The sequence below is a fragment of the Macrobrachium nipponense genome, chromosome 9 (genome assembly GCF_015104395.2).
Source record: "Macrobrachium nipponense isolate FS-2020 chromosome 9, ASM1510439v2, whole genome shotgun sequence".
NCBI classification, from domain to species: domain Eukaryota; kingdom Metazoa; phylum Arthropoda; class Malacostraca; order Decapoda; family Palaemonidae; genus Macrobrachium; species Macrobrachium nipponense.
Window position 1 is genome coordinate 23052297 of NC_061110.1, and position 19141 is coordinate 23071437.

Sequence of the window (19141 nt, forward strand, 5' to 3'; positions counted from 1 at the left end):
TGAGATGTAACACTACATTGCAAAGTTATAATCCATAACTAATGCACCCATTTTTTACCCTGCAAAGTATCCAATGGTGCACAATAGTGTGATGCAATACTGCAAATAAAGTTAACCTAATTACATGAGCAAAACTGAATAAAGCACAAAATAAATAATTCTTTGTGTGATGATTCTGAATAAAATAAAGATGAAACGCCAGAACATAAAAATGACTAGATATAGACCGAAAGAAAAACTTTGAGCACATGAAATTCAAATAAACAGAATAGTCTAGCTGTGAACTGTATCAGTTAATAGAAGAATCATGGGAAGTAGACTAAATAAATAAAACTACATATATATGCTGTACCTGCATATCACATTTTTCAATGATGAAATATTATAACTATAATTTTGCAGTTCATACATGCATACATACAAACTGATCACATACCCTACGCGTGATAGACACTAATACCACATTCGCTGTTTTTAAATATATTCTGATAATTATTTACAGCTAAAGACAATAAAATAAATATATGTATACAATACTAAAAATGTGCTGTAAAAGCAAGTTTAGCTTAGACTTATGAAATTTCTTTCATGTCATCTTAACACTGAAAGAAATTTACTAGATGTTGGAGATCAAGGCTTCCATAATTGTCAAGGATTTCTAGAAGCTGAGGTACACGGCTCTTTACATTGACTCCTTTAAACTTGAATTTGTCAATGTACAGGTCTGTAATCATACCTGAAATTGGGAAAAAGTACAAAAACATTAGAAGAAAATTTTATCACTATTTGACAGGTTTACACTACACTCTTTTAGGTGAAATATAAATGAAAAAACCAGGTGTTATTTAATGATTCACATCCAGAGAATGCTGGTCACCAAATACTACAAAACATGGGCTAAGGTGTCAATATCAATCATGGTAAATTAACTTTTCTTCCCAAGTAGAAATGTATCCTGGAGGGGTCAAATGATCTGCAATTCACTCTGGTTATTGGTAGCATTTCTAGTTTCAACTTCAGAAATATATTTGGCCAACTACACAGTCCTATTTTGTCCATGAGACTTCAGTCCCTCCTAAAGAGAAAACAGCAGTCTACAAATAATGTTACATATACATGCAACATAAAACAGAGAATTATTCATGCATCTGGAATGGTGTCCATTAGTTATAGGCTTTGACTGTTGTTCCTGATCAGAAGAGGCAAGGGACAGGCCATTTCACTGGTGTACAATGTCCAAGACACCAAACTTATATTGTACTGATTCACCAATACAATACAATATGGCTCTTCAAAATCTTCATCTCTAGCTCACAAAGGTAAGCTGTATCTACCTGTAAATTCTCCCTTGCCTTGCATAGGGTTTGAACTTGGCGACCACCAAACTGTGAAGTCCACGTGATATCAAATGAGCTATCATAAGTTACTTCCATTTTCTGCTTAATTATGTATGTTAGGATTTAGCAATGAGAGATAGATAAATGGATTTCCATGCAGAAATCGTAGATTTATCACATGAATTTAATTTTCAAAATCATAAGGATACAAAGACTAGTGTCTCACTGAGAGAGTAATTTGCTAAATACTGTACTTATGTGAGTATGGTCTTTCATTTATTTGAGGATAAGGGCAACTAATGGTCTTATTATTCCATTATGGTGTTAAGTTTGCTATCTGCATCACTGTATATGTAATTAACATTAATTGTATTTTGCTATTTTTTGTGTTACTACGAATGATATGGACTTTCAGTCAAGTCACTGCTAATGTGAGGTTTTACTGCAAGGTTGCTAAAAGTCAAAGCATTGCTTTTGCTAATAATCTATATTCAAATCCATTATTTCTGATGTTTACTAAAAAAAACTGACAGGGTTTTATAGTATGCCCACAAAATATTGTTTGTAATTTCTGCCACAGGTTTGTGATTCAGGTTTTTCTCTTGTGGTCTATTATCTCAATTTTTTTATAGGAATCTACTTCAGTAACCAAACCAGATGCATAAACCTCTTTGTTACTTAAACTTACCACACTTGAATTATCTTCATGAGGCTAAAATTCCATAGTATGTAGATGACAAAATTATAAAACTTTCAAGGAGCTGTTAACAGCTACAGAGTTAAGAAAATTCTTGAACTTTCACTTATAAAAACTATAGGAAATGACTGTGTACCTATCTTAAAAAGACACCAAATATTTTTTATGAACTCCATTGGCAAATTTTTAATCAATTTGCATTTTTCACAGCTAACAACCATGCAGTCTTAACGTAAGGATAAATCTTTTAGCGCCAGCTGCAAACCGGTAAAAATCATATAAAATTGTAGAACAAGGAATTGGTGGCAATGAGTTTTGGCCAATGAGATCAGAGAAGAGGCATCAGCCGACCTTCTCTCACCCATGATGCCATGACACATTCAGCTTGTTCCTTACTGCCTTACAAGCAGGAGGTGCTGTTGTCCTTCCTACCATAGCCGGTGCTTTCCTTCTCTTTTGCCTATATTTTCTTTGGTTTGATTGCTTATTTTGTGAAAGAGTGGTACACTGTGTGTTTGTGCTTGTTTTTCTTTTGAAAATGCAAACCCAAAACTGGTGTTGGTAACTATCCTTGCTCTCGTTTTCTTGCCTTGGTTGAGACTGACCCTCATTCAACTTGCAGGAGATGCCAAGCTAATGTTAGTAATGTTACTAATCCTTGTTCTGAGTGTTGTTCTTGGACTCCTGAGAGAGCAAGTCAGAGGTTGGACAAAATGGGAAAGCAAAGTGAGCTTGATTTATAAAGACCTATAGAGGGGTAGAGCACTGTAAGCATTGCTTAAGGTTCTTTGCAATGCCCCTTCAGCCCTTGGTTGCAACCCCTTTCTTTCCTTTAACTGTACCTTTAATCATATGTTGTTCTTTTTCTTCCATCTTATTTTCTCTGCTCTCCTAACAACTGATTCATAATGTATATGCAAAGTTTAACTCCAGTTTTTTGCTAACACTTTCCATTTCTGTGCTGAGTGACCTAATACGTCCCTGCACTTGGTCTCTGGCCTAAATTCTATATTCTATTCCATTCTATTAATTCAAAAGTGCAACCAAGAAGAAATCCCAGTTGAACATAAAAAAGTACAATATACACTATAATTAGTGAAGATGGGAAACATGGTATTTTTATTATAAAATGAGGTTTCACACATACTTACCGAACAATTACATAGCTATACGGCTTCTTACCTTACGGCAGTCGAAATTCCAAATTTCTCGGCGCTAATTGGCGCTGCTGACGTGTAGGTGATACAACCCCGCCCACTTTCGGGGATCCCCGGTACTACTGAGCTTTGCTTGACAATTCGTTGAGCCCATCTGTGGGGAGGAGGGAGGGCTTTAATCATGTAATTGTTCGGTAAGTATGTGTGAAACCTTATTTTATAATAAAAATACCATTTTCACACATGAAACTTACCGAACAATTACATAGCTGAATCCACATTACCCGGCTGGTGGGTATATGGACTTTAAGTGCAAATAAGAAAAAGCTAAAAAAAAAAAAAAACTCACATTGCAAGAATGTTGTAGTACCTTACCTCGTGAGAGAGCAGCTGCAGGAGAATACTGCCTCTGGTCGGCGCTCTCATCACTTGTAGGGAACGTGGCAGTAGTGGCCAGGATCGTTCCTACTACTAGTGGGTATTCTGCAACCATGGAGGTTCACCGATGGTTGATCAGAATGAAATAATATGCGCCCTTGCCCTGGGCTGTGACCAGATTAAAATAACAATCAAAGACCATCACCTACACATAACCATAAAAATAATAAACCAAACCCTACCATAAAAACTGGCGGGTACTCCTGGTACCGTGTACCCCCAGGCTTCCCCAAAACTCGACCACCTTCTAATCAAGACGAAGAGATAGTCAAAAGGAAGGGGAATTGGACCAAATCCCCCTATGCTTCCTTTCCCAACACCATGCCCATCACCGACAAAGGTCCTAAACGACAACAATTATCAAACGTTGCTTCCACATCCTTCAGGTAATGGAGAGCAAAAACCGATCTCGACCTCCAGAACGTAGCTTGCAAAATAGATGCTAGCGACGTATTATGTCTAAAAGCCATGGAAGTCGCTACTGCCCTAACCTCGTGGGCTTTAACTTTACACACCTGTAGAGTCTGATCTCTTACTGACGTGTGTGCTTCCTGAATCAGGCTCTTAAAAAGAACGAAATTGCGTTCTTAGACATAGGACGGCTCGGATCTTTAACCGAACCACCACAATCGGTTCGAACTTCCTCTCAAAGCCTTTGTTTTATGAATATAAAATTTCAGTGCTCTCACCACGGACACAAAGAACGTTCTTCGTCCTCTTCTCCTACTAATCCTGACAAGCTTCGAATGGAGAAGAAACGAGGCCATGGTCTCGAAGGATCTTCATTCTTCGCTAAAAAATCCTGAGTATAGGCACACACAGCTTTGTCTTGTGTAAATCCTATCTCTTTACTCATTGCTTGCATCTCGCTGATTCTACCAGCTGAAGCTAAGGCGACTAAGAATAACGTCTTCTTAGTAAGATCCTTCAAAGAAGCCGAATTAAGAGGTTCAAAATTCGCTTTAGAGAGCCAGGACAATACCACGTCTAAATTCCAGTCCACTAAACCTGGTCTCCTTGTCCTAGTGGACTCAAAAGATTTAATCAAGTCGCTGATGTCCGAGTTATTAGATATATTTAAGTTTCTATGTTTAAAAACTGATGCCAACATAGATCTGTATCCTTTTATTGTCGAAGTCGATAACTTCCTAACATCTCTCAGATATATTAGGAAGTTTGCTATCTCTTGTATAGAGGTTTTAGAAGAAGTTGTGTGACTTTCTCTGCACCAATTTCTAAAAACTCCCCATTTTGACTGATAGAGTTTGGCCGAAGAGGCTCTTCTACAGTTAGCAATAGCCTCTGCCGCTCTTCTTGAAAAACCTTTCGCTCTGACCAGGTCCCGGACAGTCTGATCCTGTCAGAGCGAGATACGACAACCCTTGGTGATTTCTGTCGAAATGGGGCTGTTTGAGTAGCGATGGAATTTGTGGCAGAAGCCTGGGGAAGTCTACTAACATCCTCAGGAGATCCGGAAACCACTCCTTTCTGGGCCAAAAAGGAGCTATTAGAGTCATCGTAACGTTCTGGTGACTCTGGAACTTGTTTAATACCTCTCTGATCATCGCAAATGGTGGAAATGCGTAAACATTCAGACCTGACCAGTCGAGAGCATTGCATCCGTTTTCCAGGCTAACGGGTCCGGGACCGGAGAACAGAATAGAGGAAGCCTGTTGTTCCTGGACGTTGCAAAGAGGTCTATCGTTGGTTGTCCCCACAACCGCCATAGATCCTGACAAACTCTGATATCCAATGTCCACTCCGTCGGAAGAACCTGATGCGCACGACTGAGTTCGTCTGCTAAAACGTTGAGCTTCCCTTGCACGTACCTGGGGAAGAGAGTCACTTTGTGCGCATTCGCCCACAGAAGAAGATGCTCCGTCATTCTGTACAGGGAGAAGGAATGTGTCCCTCCCTGTTTTCTTATATATGACAGCGCTGTGGTGTTGTCCGAGAACACCGCAACTTTCTTCCCTTCGACTAGAGGGGTGAAACTTTGAAGCCCAAGAAAAATTGCTTTCAGCTCTTTTATGTTGATATGAAGACCTCTCTCCTGTTCCGTCCAGATACCTGATGTCTTCTCTTTCCCAACAGGGCTCCCCATCCTGAGTCCGATGCGTCGGCATAAAATTCTAGCTCTGGATTCGTTCTTTCGAGGGACAAACCCTCCTGAGCTCTTTCCTCCGACAACCACCAACGAAGATCTTCCTTGATTTCCTCGGAGATCGGAATAACAGTCGAATCCGGTTGAACTTTCCGGTCCCAATTGGCCTTTAGGTAGAATTGTAGCGTCCTCATGTGAAGACGACCAAGTGTAACAAAAGTCTCCACCGAAGCGAGAGTCCCTAACAGGCTCATCCACTCCAGAGCCGTGCAGGACGAGCGGTTTAACAGCTTCCGTACCGTCGCAAGGAGGGAGACTATTCTCCTTGGGGAGAGAAAAACCCGAAAAACTTGTGAGTCCAGAATCATCCCCAATATGGAATCCTCTGACTCGTACTAACTGTGACTTCTCTAAATTCATTACTAATCCCAGTTGCTGTGTTAATATTAGTGTCCGATTTAAATCCTCACACCTGGTGGAACTGGGGGGGGGGGAGTCGGAACCTTAGAAGCCAGTCGTCCAGATAAAAAGCAATATTGATTCCCATCAAATGTAACCATCGACTTACCGGGGCCAGGACTCGAGTAAATACTTGTGGGGCTGTCGAAAGTCCGAAACAGAGCGCTCTGAACTGATAAACTCTGCCGTCGAAAACGAACCGTAGATATTTCCTGGAGCTCCGATGAATAGGTACATGGAAATATGCATCTTTCATGTCCAGCGATACCATCCAGTCTCCTGGTCGAAGAGCTGACATAACCGACCGGTTGGTTTCCATACGGAACTTCGTCTTCAGAACAAAGATATTGAGAGCACTCACATCCAGGACCGGCCTCCAGCCCCCCGATGACTTGGGACAACGAACAGCCTGTTGTAAAAGCCCGGTGAGATGTCTTCCACTATTTCTATGGCCTTCTTGGTAATCAGGGCTTCTACTTCCTTGGCAAGAGCCAAAGCTCTTTCTGATCCCTGCGAGTATGCTGTTAAGGCGATGGGAATACTCGACAGTGGTGGATCTTGCACAAACGGGATCACATAACCTTCTCTTAATACTGTTGATCACCCACTGTTCCGCCCCTCTTCGACTCCATTCCCGCCAAAACAGGCGGAGTCTCGCTCCTACAGGTGTGAGGGTAAAAATTCCTACTTGTCCGACTGTCTCGAGGGTGGTTTCTTACTGGTGTGGCTGTGGACGCATTAGTCCTTGGTCTGGGTTGCCATCTAGACTTTCCTCCGCGAAAAGGTTGCTTCTGAAGAGGTGACCCTTTAGCTCCTGTAGGTGGTGTCTCCTTGGGACGTCGTGTCGACGAACGAGTCAATAAGTCGTTGGTAGACTTTTTCTCTAGATCTGCGAGAACTTGCTGAATAACCTGTTCAGGGAATAAATGCGACTTACATAAAGGCGCAAACATGAGAGCAGACTTCTGGTTAGAAGTTACTCCCTTGGAGGTGAAAGAGCACCAAAGTTCTCTCTTTTTAAGGACGCCCAGAGTAAAAAGAGATGCAAGCTCCCCTGAGCCATCCCTGACTGCTTTGTCGGCACACGATAATACAATCATCCGTCTGTCGCCAAGCTATCTTCCAGAGACTGACAATCCTCTATTTTCCTTGCTAATGCAGCAATAGTCCAGTCTAAGAAGCTGAAAACTTCTATTACCTTTAAATAGGTTTCTTAATCAGGTGGTCGAAATCCAGGCGAAGAAAAGAAAATTTTCGCCGACGAAAACGCTGTCCTTCTGTTAGCATCCACCAGACCTGAGAAATCTCCTTGGGCGGAGGCAGCGACTCCCAAAGAGGGTAATTCTCCGGTAGCATAAAATTTATATGTCTTCTGTAACTTGGACGGTGGGACAGCGAAGGCGGCGTTACCAGACTCCCTCTTCTTCTCCAGCCACTTCTCTGCTTCTTTGAAGACTCTTTTCGCCGACTGCGAAAGCACCAGTTTAGGTAGACTCGCCGAAAGTACTTTCCTATCCTTAACAAAGGTAGAAGGAGGCGAAGATAGAGGAGCTGGCTCGAATTCCGTATAAGAAGCCAGCAAAAACTTCATTAAGTTGGAGTAAGCAGAAGCCGCTTTCGACTCTTGTTCCGACTGATCCTCCCCATCCGACATTGTCGACTGCTTGGCTTCTTCATCCGTATAAGACTTAACTTTCTTCAACGACTTAACTAAGTCCTGAAGCTGTCTCAACGGTTCCAAAAAAGCTTCTTCTTTGTTGTTCGCATCATCTCCGATGGTGCGGGCGAAGGAGACAACTTCCTTGATGAAAACTTGCGAGTCGAACTCTCTCTCTCGTTAGCTCGGCGAACGAGTCGAAACTTTCCTTGTTTCAGTCGGCGAGACAAAACTATGCGAGTCTGACCCTGATACCTCGCGAGATCGTTTGCGAACAGCACCCGAACCTCTACTAGGCGAAAGATACACAGGGTTCTCCCAAAAGCTACACGAGGGTTGAGGACTCTTTTCCCTCCCTCTCTTCGCAGGTGATGACGAACTATCCAATGGCACTGTTCGCCTTTTCAACGGTCGTGACACTTCGTTCCACTTCTTTCGCCTGGTATCAGGCGAACACACCTCCGAGTCCGACGACAAACCTACACCAGACACATCTACACCTTTCCAGTGGTGTCTCTTTACAGAAATCGAGTCGAAATTCACAACTGAGTCGACGGCCGCCCGTGGGCAAATCCCTCCAGTCTCCCTTCGACTCACGGTATGTCTTCTCCCAGGTGCTGGGGAGCGGGACAGTGACCTCGGTCTAGAAGACGTGGAGGGACGGACAGCCGCCTCCTCGGATACGACACTTGCACTTTTCACTTCACCAGACTTAATCACAAATTCACGAAAAGATGTACCTAAATCCATGACAGATTTAGCAAGCAGCTCAAATTTCCTATCCATCTTATTTTCTAATTGGGCAATGGTGTCGGAATCAGAAGCATGGGGAACCTGAGCCGGAGTAAGGTGTACTGAAGTAGGAGGACTATCAATAGGAGAGACGTTTGACAAAATAGGAGAAGACAAAGCGGGCTTCTTTGCCTCTGACGGCAAAGGAGTTGACTCTAATCTAGCCTTACTATCAGCCCTAATGCTGCCTTTCTTTTCCTATCTTTTTTCCATCTTATCAAGATGAGACAAAAAACTCTTCCATCCTTGATCATCTAGATCTTCACATTCATTACATGTACGCTCTTTAGTACACTCTTGCCCCCTACATTTCACGCACTTCGAGTGTGGGTCATAACATAACTTGGCTAATCTAGTTTTGCAGCCTTCGCTGCAAAACCTAACAGATGAACCTGAATCTGACATAACTCACACTAAACAGATGAATAAAGAAAGCAGCTAGCCGTCAAAACACAAAACAACCAAGAAAATTGTACTTCACCAAATCGGGTGTCAAACAAAATGGCGAACAGTGACTGCAGCGAAATACACAGGGGGTTTGTTTCCCGTGGGCGGCAGAAAACGAATTGTCAAGCAAAGCTCAGTAGTACCGGGGATCCCGAAAGTGGGCGGGGTTTGTATCACCTACACGTCAGCAGCGCCAATTAGCGCCGAGAAATTTTGGAATTTCGACTGCCGTAAGGGTAAGAAGCGTATAGCTATGTAATTGTTCGGTAAGTTTCATGTGAAAAGAAAAGCTACATTAAAAAAGTATTAAATAATAAGAGGAAATAATGTGAGAGTGGGAAATGTTATATTGGCTCTTACTTGAGCTGAAAGTGAGGATTCAAAGCTAAAATGCCTTACATAAAAGGTTGTAGGGTATTAGACCCCAGTTATTGGTTGTTAAACCCTTTTCCAGAAAGAAAGGTAGCAGTAGTATCTATTTTAGGGCACATATCCAATATTTATTTCTCAGGAAAATCACATATCTTTGTTAAAATTAAACTCCTAATCCAGAATCCAACTGTATAAGAATTCCACAAGAGAATCATTCTTATACAATTGCATGTAAGAATTTCAATACATAGGTCTTTTTCCTTCTAAGACAAGAAAATTGCTTGCCTTTCACAACTTGAAATTAAATACCATATTATTAATGTTACAACACTGACCACAAAAATAAAGAAAACAACTAATTTTATAGATATCACTTACCATAAAGCCTCTCAAGATGACATGGTTGTTTTCGGTATTGAGCCATGAGGTCATCAGCATTATCTAAAATGTGTTGATATTCTGGTGAGAGGAAGCTTGTATCTGTCTCATGAGACCCCAATTCTCTCAGGGCATCAATGAGAGATACCTGCAAGAATTACATCCAGTGAATTAATTTATGTGAAAACTTATCATGATTATGAATAAATAAAAAATTTAGATTACAGAAGTACTACTCTTCATACAATCTCCAGATATAAAAATACCAAATGAAGTTATTACAATGCATGTGCACTAATTATTTATTAATCCAATTATGACGGTTATTGCAGTTATTCAACAAACTTATGGGAAAGTGTTGCTATGGTATTTTCCCACTTTCTAAATAATTATTGTGTCACAATATTATTTGAGAAGAAATACTGCTATGTTTTTTTTAATTCATCAAACAAGCAAAGTAATTTATATTATTCTTATAAAAACACACTCCCCCACTACACAGCTGTTCAAGATATATAATTGGTTAGTTGGACATAAATTAAGCTGGCTTCCTGCAATTGTCGGGCTTTGCTTTTAGGTAATCCATGAGTGTTCAAGTATTTAAGAGGCTTGGTGTGGACCTCTAGACTCATCTGATCAACTGAGACATCTTGCAAGCACATGCACTCCCTTTTTGCAATATAATTGAATGCAATTCATTCTAGAAAATCTTAATGATTTTACTTTCCTTCTCAACTTCCTTTTCAAGTATTGTGTGGTAAAATTCCTTCATAAAAGTTGCTAAAATCACAAAGTTACCAGCATTTGTTTAATCCAAAATAACTGTCACCAGTATATATGTTCCACAATAATTTGAATCTATTTCATAAACTTTTTTGTGAAAGAAAAATTATGCATGAACAAATCAAGATAATCTATCATCTTTTCCCTTTGCTACCTGGTTTCTCCAGGTAATGTTGAAGCGCTACTGTGCAAGTCTTTACGTTACATCAACACTATCTTTTAGCATGGGTACATTATGGTTGTTTCTAAATAGATAAAATAAAAAACCTTCCCGTCCTCAGAATACAAACTAACAGCAATCATCTTGAATATATTTTTCTTATTTAACTTTAATATTAGCGTGTTCTATGATTCTGTTTATCTTATGTGCATTTCTATAAACTTAACATTTACAACATGCTCATTATTTCTGATAAAGAAGTTCAAGATATTTAACGTACAAATCAAAGTTAACTGTTCAAATTCTATAATGTATTTTACTTGGAAATAAACCAATATATCAAACCTGCTTTGCCAACATGAGTTGGGCCTCCAATCGAGGATGAAGAAGATGCAAAGCATGAACCACACTATCCTCACTAACTTCACAAGAAATGTCAAGCCGCACCTAGAACACCAAATTTCACATCAATATTACGAAAGAATTTCTTATTAAACCAATTCTGTTAAGCTAATGAAATTAAGAATACTGTGCTAATAATTCACTTTACTTCAGTAGGCACCAATCTCACACAAGTTGGGAAAAATAAGAGTACCTAAATAAGCCCCAGATCCATACCGACACCTTTTAATAAAGGTGAGCGAGTCAGAATATTCTGACATGTCCAATTTAGCAGTTCTCTGGTATTATAGCAATATTTTACCTTAGAAATAGCGCTAAAGGAACGTATTTCACTGGGCGACACGGCTTCCTCGCCCAGAAATAGATTTTTCCTACGTCAAAATCCCTTATGTATATTTACAACAGAACCTCAAGTATTTTTCTAACTGAGGTTATTGGGGTTTTGAACCACAACTAACTTCAAAGACTGTAGATTTCTTTTAATTCTAAACAAGGGTCTTCAACTTTGCAAAAGTTTGAGATTATTTTATGTTCTTCACATTTCGATACTACTCCATTTATACTTCAAGTTCAAATGTGATGTCATATTCTATTTTACTATTTTATGTTATGATGTTAGGAATTATTTAGAAAGTCTTGCAAAGGAACAGTCTGCAAGAAACACAATAAATTTGTTCGCATCAGTTTTTTTAAAACAAATTAGATATTGAGTGATTCTCAAAGTATCAGTGGGTATCTGAGAAATACTCTTAGCACATAATTTAATGTTAATATATCTTTAACCTGCTTTTTAAGATTTGAGCTAGTGAGCTGTGATCTAGATTTTAGAATTTCTTTTTTTTCCTTAACTAGATCACTTAGCTAAAAACCTTAACTTTCACAGGCCTAGCTTGAAGGTTTTTTTCTATAAAAGGAATGAAGTTGACTGCAGCCTTTGAAATACATAACTATTCTGTAAACGCTAAAAAATGGGCAAGACTGTAATTGTTGCATTTCAAAGCAAAATTACTTAGTCTAACAGTACTTGTCAGTGGCCACTTTAGGATGCTATATTTTCTGAAAGTTTCTAAATCTTGTTTTTAGTTTCTATGATTTTTTATTCTTTTTGAATAACTCCCTTTAATTTTCTTTTTGTTTGTCACAATTGAATCAATTTGCAGCAATATGCTGTACGAGCATCACAATAAAATTACTGTAATACCTATTTCAGTTTCTGCACTCCTGTATGTTATCAACTCCTCTCTTGGCTTCTTAAAATCTTGAATACTGAGTTTAGCAACAGCTACTTTAATCCTTTGCTTTGGCTGAGTTCTAGTACAGTTTCTCCCTCCTGATTTCTTTTCCCTAAAGTAATATCTCAATCACATCCTCAAAACCAGCTCTATACATTCCTATGTGGACACTTAAGATCTTCTCCTAACAGTATCTCTTCTGACATTGTCACTACAACTGAAAACCTTTCCAAAAATGCCTGATTTTCTTCTTCTGGTCTCCCCAACTGTGTTGAGTAAACCAAAGAACACATGCAATACCTTCTTTCATAAGATCATCTTTAACTTCAATATTCTTTCATTTATTAGCCAAACTCCTCTCACATCTTCAGCTATTTTGTTTTTCACCTTCATGTCTGCTCTGTGTCTTTGGTCTCAATACCATTCCACCAGCATCTATATTTGTCATTATTTTACCAGTGTTTTTTGTGCCATGTCCATTACCTCCTGAATGCAAATTTCCACATTTTTCTAGTCAGAATTTCCACCACGTCTCTCCTTTTCCAACCATAGTTCCAATATTTACAGTGTTCAATTTGAATATGGTTGCCTTATATACATCTTCCCCATGAATTCTTCACACCCCTTGACTACTTAATGACTGCTATGTATTGGGACATACTCATCTTGAAAACTATTGTTTAATTTTTAGTCATCTTTTTTACAAGTTTGGTATGCCCTTACTAAAGAACTCAACAACTCTAATTTGTCCAGTCTGCATTGAATTCTACTGAGGATGAACTTTTCACATTGATATTCACAAATTTAAGGTAAATCAAAAGCACGGAACTGTTTTTATTGCTTCATATCTGATATGAGTTGATTACCATGGTTTAGAGTTACAATACTCACATATGCAAAGGAGGGTTTCCTCTGAAGCAATTAGTGAGAATGAGAGAGGCTACTGCAGTCTAATCTGAAAGATGTAAAAGCAATGATCTCTTACCTTTTTACGTGTTGCTTCCTTAGTAAGGACATCCTTCAAAATAGATATTGTTGAAATATTGTCCGACTTAAAGACTGCCTCACCAGCACGATATATGCACTGCAACTGTAACAGAAGAACACCATTAGACATAGAAAAATTATTATGCCAAAACCCTATTCCTAATGTTACATTATAAATTGGATGAAAGACTGACACCATTCACTAGTGAGCATCCTGTCCCTTTAGTGAACTTTAACACACCTTACTCCATCCTCTTTTATAGGCCAAAGGAGCCACGCAAAGCCCAAGAATTATGACAGAACTGACCCTGAAACAATTCGTAGGTACGAATTGGAAGACTGACTAGAAACATGGGTCATGATCCATCTTGATAAAAAGGATGATATAAAGGAATTTTCCACATTTATGAAAAATGGTCTATACAAGGACATGTAAATCCCACATAAATCTGAAGTTTACAAACAAAACTAGTTTTCTTATAGGCAAATTAAGTCCTGCCAACTTAAAATAAGTTAACCGGTTTGAACTTGACCATACCTACTTAGCCTAGTCTAAGTGGTTGGTTGCTAGACTAACCTAGCACCTTCAAAGGAGTCTCTTCCATCCTGGCTTAGTTTCTAAGTATTGAAATCATGAACCTAGCATAGTGGGTTCGAGTTTCAGTTGACTGAAGCAAGTCATTAAACTTCATGAGTTCTGGAAAAGGAAGGTTGAGAATTTCCCATTCTTCAAGAGTTTGAGGTTGGGTTAAGTTAAATTGTTGCTGAAGAATAGCACCATGGTGGTTTCTGGCAGTATATGGTTTCTCTTTTGGAAAGTAACATATTGAACATAGGTACGTCCGTACATTGTAACAGATCACTGCATAAGATGTTTTGCGGTTGGAAAGTAACATGCCTTATGCAAACCCTCTGTTCTACCTGTTCCACCACATCCTGAGCAGAGGAAGGGGTTCCAGTAATTTAGGAGGACCCAAGATGAGTGACTGATAAGGTTTATCCAAGCACAATCTTCTCTACCAGGTTCATGTGGGGAAGAGGTACCCCAGATAGGTAGAATTAATATCTCAGGTCTGGAGTTTGCCCTGTATCCTTTTTTCAAACTAACAATTTTAAGATTTTGGGTGCAGAGCATCAGCTCTGATGTATCACAACTTCAGAGTTCTTCGTCTCACATATACAAAATTAGCCTTCAGCTGTGACTGCCTTTATAGAGGAGGTTTCTGTCCATTAAAGGCATTCTGTCAGTTGACAAAGATCTTGTGGAGCTGTTGTCAGAACAAAGGAAAGTCTCTCTGTAGTTACCTGTACGGTTATACACATTTGACTGATGACTGGGTCATCCGGTATGTGAATATCACTTCATACTGAGTAATATTCAGATGACTCAAGAGCATTGAACTGACTGGTGCACATAAACTCTGATCTACTATGTGAAAACATACTCTCTTATCAGAGTGGACTCACTGGGGTACTACCGAGCCCATACGTCAGTCACGTTACAGGAAACTGACCAGGGAAACTGTTTCCCTCTGACCTTAGTATAGTGGGAGTACTCAATAACCAGGTTTTTTATGCAGATTCAAAAGTAGTTGGGAACAATAGTTTCCAATTTGCCCCAGAATCCAGGATAATGTGCCAATATATTACAGGTCATGATAACAGATATGCCTCTATTTTTAGTAATGCTCAGTACGACGTGGGTTTGTGTTAGGGACCTTCAGGAGGGCCGGCTTTGACTTGTCAAAGTACTCCATGGTTATCGAAAGAACTATGTCACCTAGAATGTCAATGTGGTAGACGTTAAGAGAACACAAGCCAAACGGAGGAAGAATGGTCAGAAATTTCCATGTATTTTTATTATTTGAGGTGTTTAGTCAATCCTACTCCTTGTGGTCAAGTTGTACAAATTTGGGTCATACAGAGGGGAAGGTCATCAGAGAAATACAGGCAGTCTCAGGTTACGACTGGTTTGGCTTACGACATTCTAAGGTTAAGGTTCTTTTCAATTATATTCATCGGAAATTATTTCCAGGGTTACAACACATGTTCCAGGGTTACGGCGCCTACAACGCTGATCTGGCAGAAGAAATATGACACCGAAAATGCAAAATAATCAATATTTGAAGTTTTTTTTTTTATAAAAAAATGCAATAAGAATGCAGTTTACATAGTTTTTAATGCACCCAAAGCATTAAAAGTAAGGTTTTATTAGGATTTTTGACGATGTTCCGGCTTACAACGTGTCTCAAGAACGGAACCCCCATTGTGACCTAAGGACTGCCTGTAATTGCCTTTCTTGCAATTAAGAACATATCTGTTAAAATGATCGTGACGGTTTGTTCGTGACTGTATCGAACCATTTTTCATGTTCATTGGACATTTAATGGGAAGGTTCTGTCAGAACCTTGTACTTCTTCGACATGTTGTTTGACAAAGACTTTTTGTTGAGACAGGTCGAGTCAGGAAAGAAGTGCCAGAACGGTCTTATTCATCAGAAATCAAGAGAGTCTGATGACGGCAGGAAGGCAAGAACTTGTGACGTGTAGAGGAATGAACTCATATTGAGCAATTTCAGAAGGCATCTGTTTGTTCATTGAAATTTGAGAGTTGGTTCATTGTTACGACAAACCACTTTCAATTTCCTGTACATAAAAGATGTTGCCCAGAGGTCCTTGGAAACATTTTCCTTGGGTCCTTTGGTGGCTGCTCAACAAATTGTGTAGCTCATCCAGATGAGTTATGAATGTGAAATGGATGTGAAATGGATAAGATAACTGGTCTCTTTCCTTTTCAAATTTCTTTCTCCTTCTTTACTTAGGGCAGTAAGAAGAGAGTACCATCATAAGCTGGAATGGACAAGATACAGGTGAGTGAAGTACCCATACTGTTAGAGTTATTATCAGTGTAAGATACCTATCAGTAGCAAGACATTCCTCTCTTTAGCAAGGGGGAGAGGAATGACAACAAATCTACATTAGTGAATACATTGGTTTGTTAGCGAACAGACATTCTTATCTTCCTCAGAGGCAATGAACTATGACATTGTGTAGAAACCCAGAAGTCTGACTATGATATTCATATATATCTTAGATTCTCAAATACTGGTCAGTTGTTTTGTAGAATACTGCTATTCAGAAAACTGATCAAAGGTGGCAAACTCCCAGTTGGTCAACAGTACTTACCTCCCACCAAGAGTAAGTCTATCCTAATGTTAAGACCAAAGGTTTATTTTGTATATGAACAAATGACAAATTTTTAATCAATTTATATTTTTCATAACTAACAAACCTGAGGTCTTAACATACAAAGGCCCATCTCTAACCACCCCTCTAACAACTAACCTGGGTTGGAAGAATAACTAAAAGGGTCTCCAGTTAAAGAGGAGTAAGTGGGTGGCTCCACATGACTCATGACCAAGCACAGATGTCAATAGTCCCTTGTGTACACAATTTTTTAACTTTACCGGTTTCCAGTTGGCGCTAAGTATTTATCCTAATGTTTAGACCTCAAGTTTGTTAGTTATGAAAAATACAAACTGATTAAAAGTCTATCATTTCAATTGGTTTGAAACAATGATATCACCATGATGATGATTTCAGTCTAAAAGTGAGATGTTTGTCTGCACTTGCTTTCGTTCCGGTTGATGATGTCTTAAAACGATTTGAAGAATTAACTGATGATGATTTCCTATAAAAAGCTGGTTTCATATTTTGAAACCAATTACACTTGAGGAGCGAGAGGTCATGGTCAACGAAGACGACGAGTTGAGCCAGTCTTCTATTTATTTATGGAATGTTTATGCGCACAGTGAAAATTGTATGGCATGCACAACCATATTGAAGGATTTTGCAATGCACTAAAAACCTCAGTGACAAATGTCCACCCTAATATTTGGTCCCTCATCACTGCTCTAAAAAAAGAAGGGGCTCTCAGTACAGCAAGAATTGCCCATATCAACCATGGAGACACCATAACTAAGAAGAAAAAATACAGGGATACTGATCAATGTATAAGAATTTCGCTGGGACCATATGATCCTTCAAACGGCAATATCTTCGAGGAATTGCTCATAGCCTAAAATATTTTTAAATAAATATACATTTTGTTTTAATATATTATGAAAATACTATATTTTACAATAATCATATTAGTCGATTTAAATTCAAAATTATTATTATTACTTACTATGGATGTATCTGTATGGTTTTTACCTGCATAGTAGGCAAAATAATGCTTGCATACTTATTTACTACTGCTGTATTTGGAAAACAAACCTACCTTAAGAATTAAGTATCATTATTCCTTTAAAATAAAAAAAACTGGGAGCAAAATGGCCTAGCAGCAAAATGACCAGTAATGAAATAGCCAGTAGCAAACCGTCCTAGAACCAAGCTCAACATACCTTAGTATATACTGATATGATAGGTTCAATTTTAAAATCTTGAATACAGTTCTCTTTCTTTTTGTTACTTTAAGAATAATCATATATACAGGCAGCCCAGCTTATCAACAGCATTCCAGTTTTATGGGGAAAGTTAACTAATGAAACATTGTTAACCTGATTTTCAGTGACGGTAAGCGATTTTGGCATCAGTAAGCAGTTTATCAGATCAGTAAGTAGTTAATGCATTGATAATCAGTTTATTGGCTCTCACAATGTTGTAAATGCCATTTATCACCATAATTACTACCTATTTTCAGTTAACAGCACTCAGCCAGGAATGAAACCTCTGCCATTAACCGGGGACTGCCTGTAACTTTATTATGGGTTTACATAAAAATATATTTCAAACATTCCTGTTAGTTAAGTAATTAACATCAAAATGAATCACATACCTGAGTATCAAGAAATGTAGAAACAAAAGTAAACTCTGCTTGCTCTTCTGCTGGGGTTCTTTCAGGCAACTCTGGTAGGCAAAATACAACCCACGCATGCATCTCAGGGAGAGTAAATTGTCCTTTAAGTGTTAATATATTGTATGGTCTATTTGGATCAAAGCTGTGGATTCGAGAATGCAGTGACAGAGGCTTGATACGATACTGTCGAACCTAGAAGAAAGTTTTATATGGATAAAAACTGTGCTCTCTATTTATATTTGCAATTCTAAACTATCATGGAGTTATATTTTGAAAAAAAGTATTACCACTTCCTCTGATCCAAAAGAGATACAAAATGGGTCATCTTAAATAATCCAGACTTTCTGAAAATCATACTTTGACATCAGTCTCACTCATTGATCCAGCTTAAAAATTTCATCTTTATTAGTCTCCTTTGAAACTCACTCCAAATCAAAACTCTCTATATCACACAATTTCTACTTTGAGAAACAAATGACTCAGAGATTCAATTAAGTTCACTTATTGGCTGAGCAGAAGTAAGCAATGTCTTACATAATCTTTATGTTCCTTAAATATAAACCTCTTATTTACCAAAACCCGCAGAGTATGTGTAGAAAAGTAAGTTCTTATTACATAGCTATAAACTGTGAAATTGTGATTTATACTGGAAATACTTCCTCATCCAAGTGGAATGAGGAAGGTCAGAGGTAAGACCAAAGTTATAGGGCACAGCATGCTTCTCTGAAATAATAAGAGAAGTAGTGTATATAAATGCTCCAAAATGCTATGTGATAAGTTGAGGAGATTATTAATGGTACTATATATTTGAAGGTACAGGAACTGTTGTAAGTAGGTAGAGTGAGATCAATCAGACAACAAAACAAGAGTAGAATATAG

At 38.7% G+C, this 19141-nt stretch overlaps 2 protein-coding genes across 2 annotated transcripts in view; one reads left to right on the forward strand and one right to left on the reverse strand.

Annotated features, from left to right (window-relative positions):
• Positions 1–18454, reverse strand: LOC135218420 (Bardet-Biedl syndrome 7 protein homolog; the record flags this gene model as incomplete). Its single annotated transcript, XM_064254725.1, is given in 5 exon segments — positions 1–736; positions 9839–9986; positions 11127–11228; positions 13401–13505; positions 18242–18454. Coding segments are annotated over 5 exon segments (708 nt in total), but the record flags the coding sequence as incomplete, so codon positions are not given.
• LOC135218031 (Bardet-Biedl syndrome 7 protein homolog) overlaps positions 1–19141 on the forward strand; it is a 197305-nt gene that overhangs the window by 103855 nt on the left and 74309 nt on the right.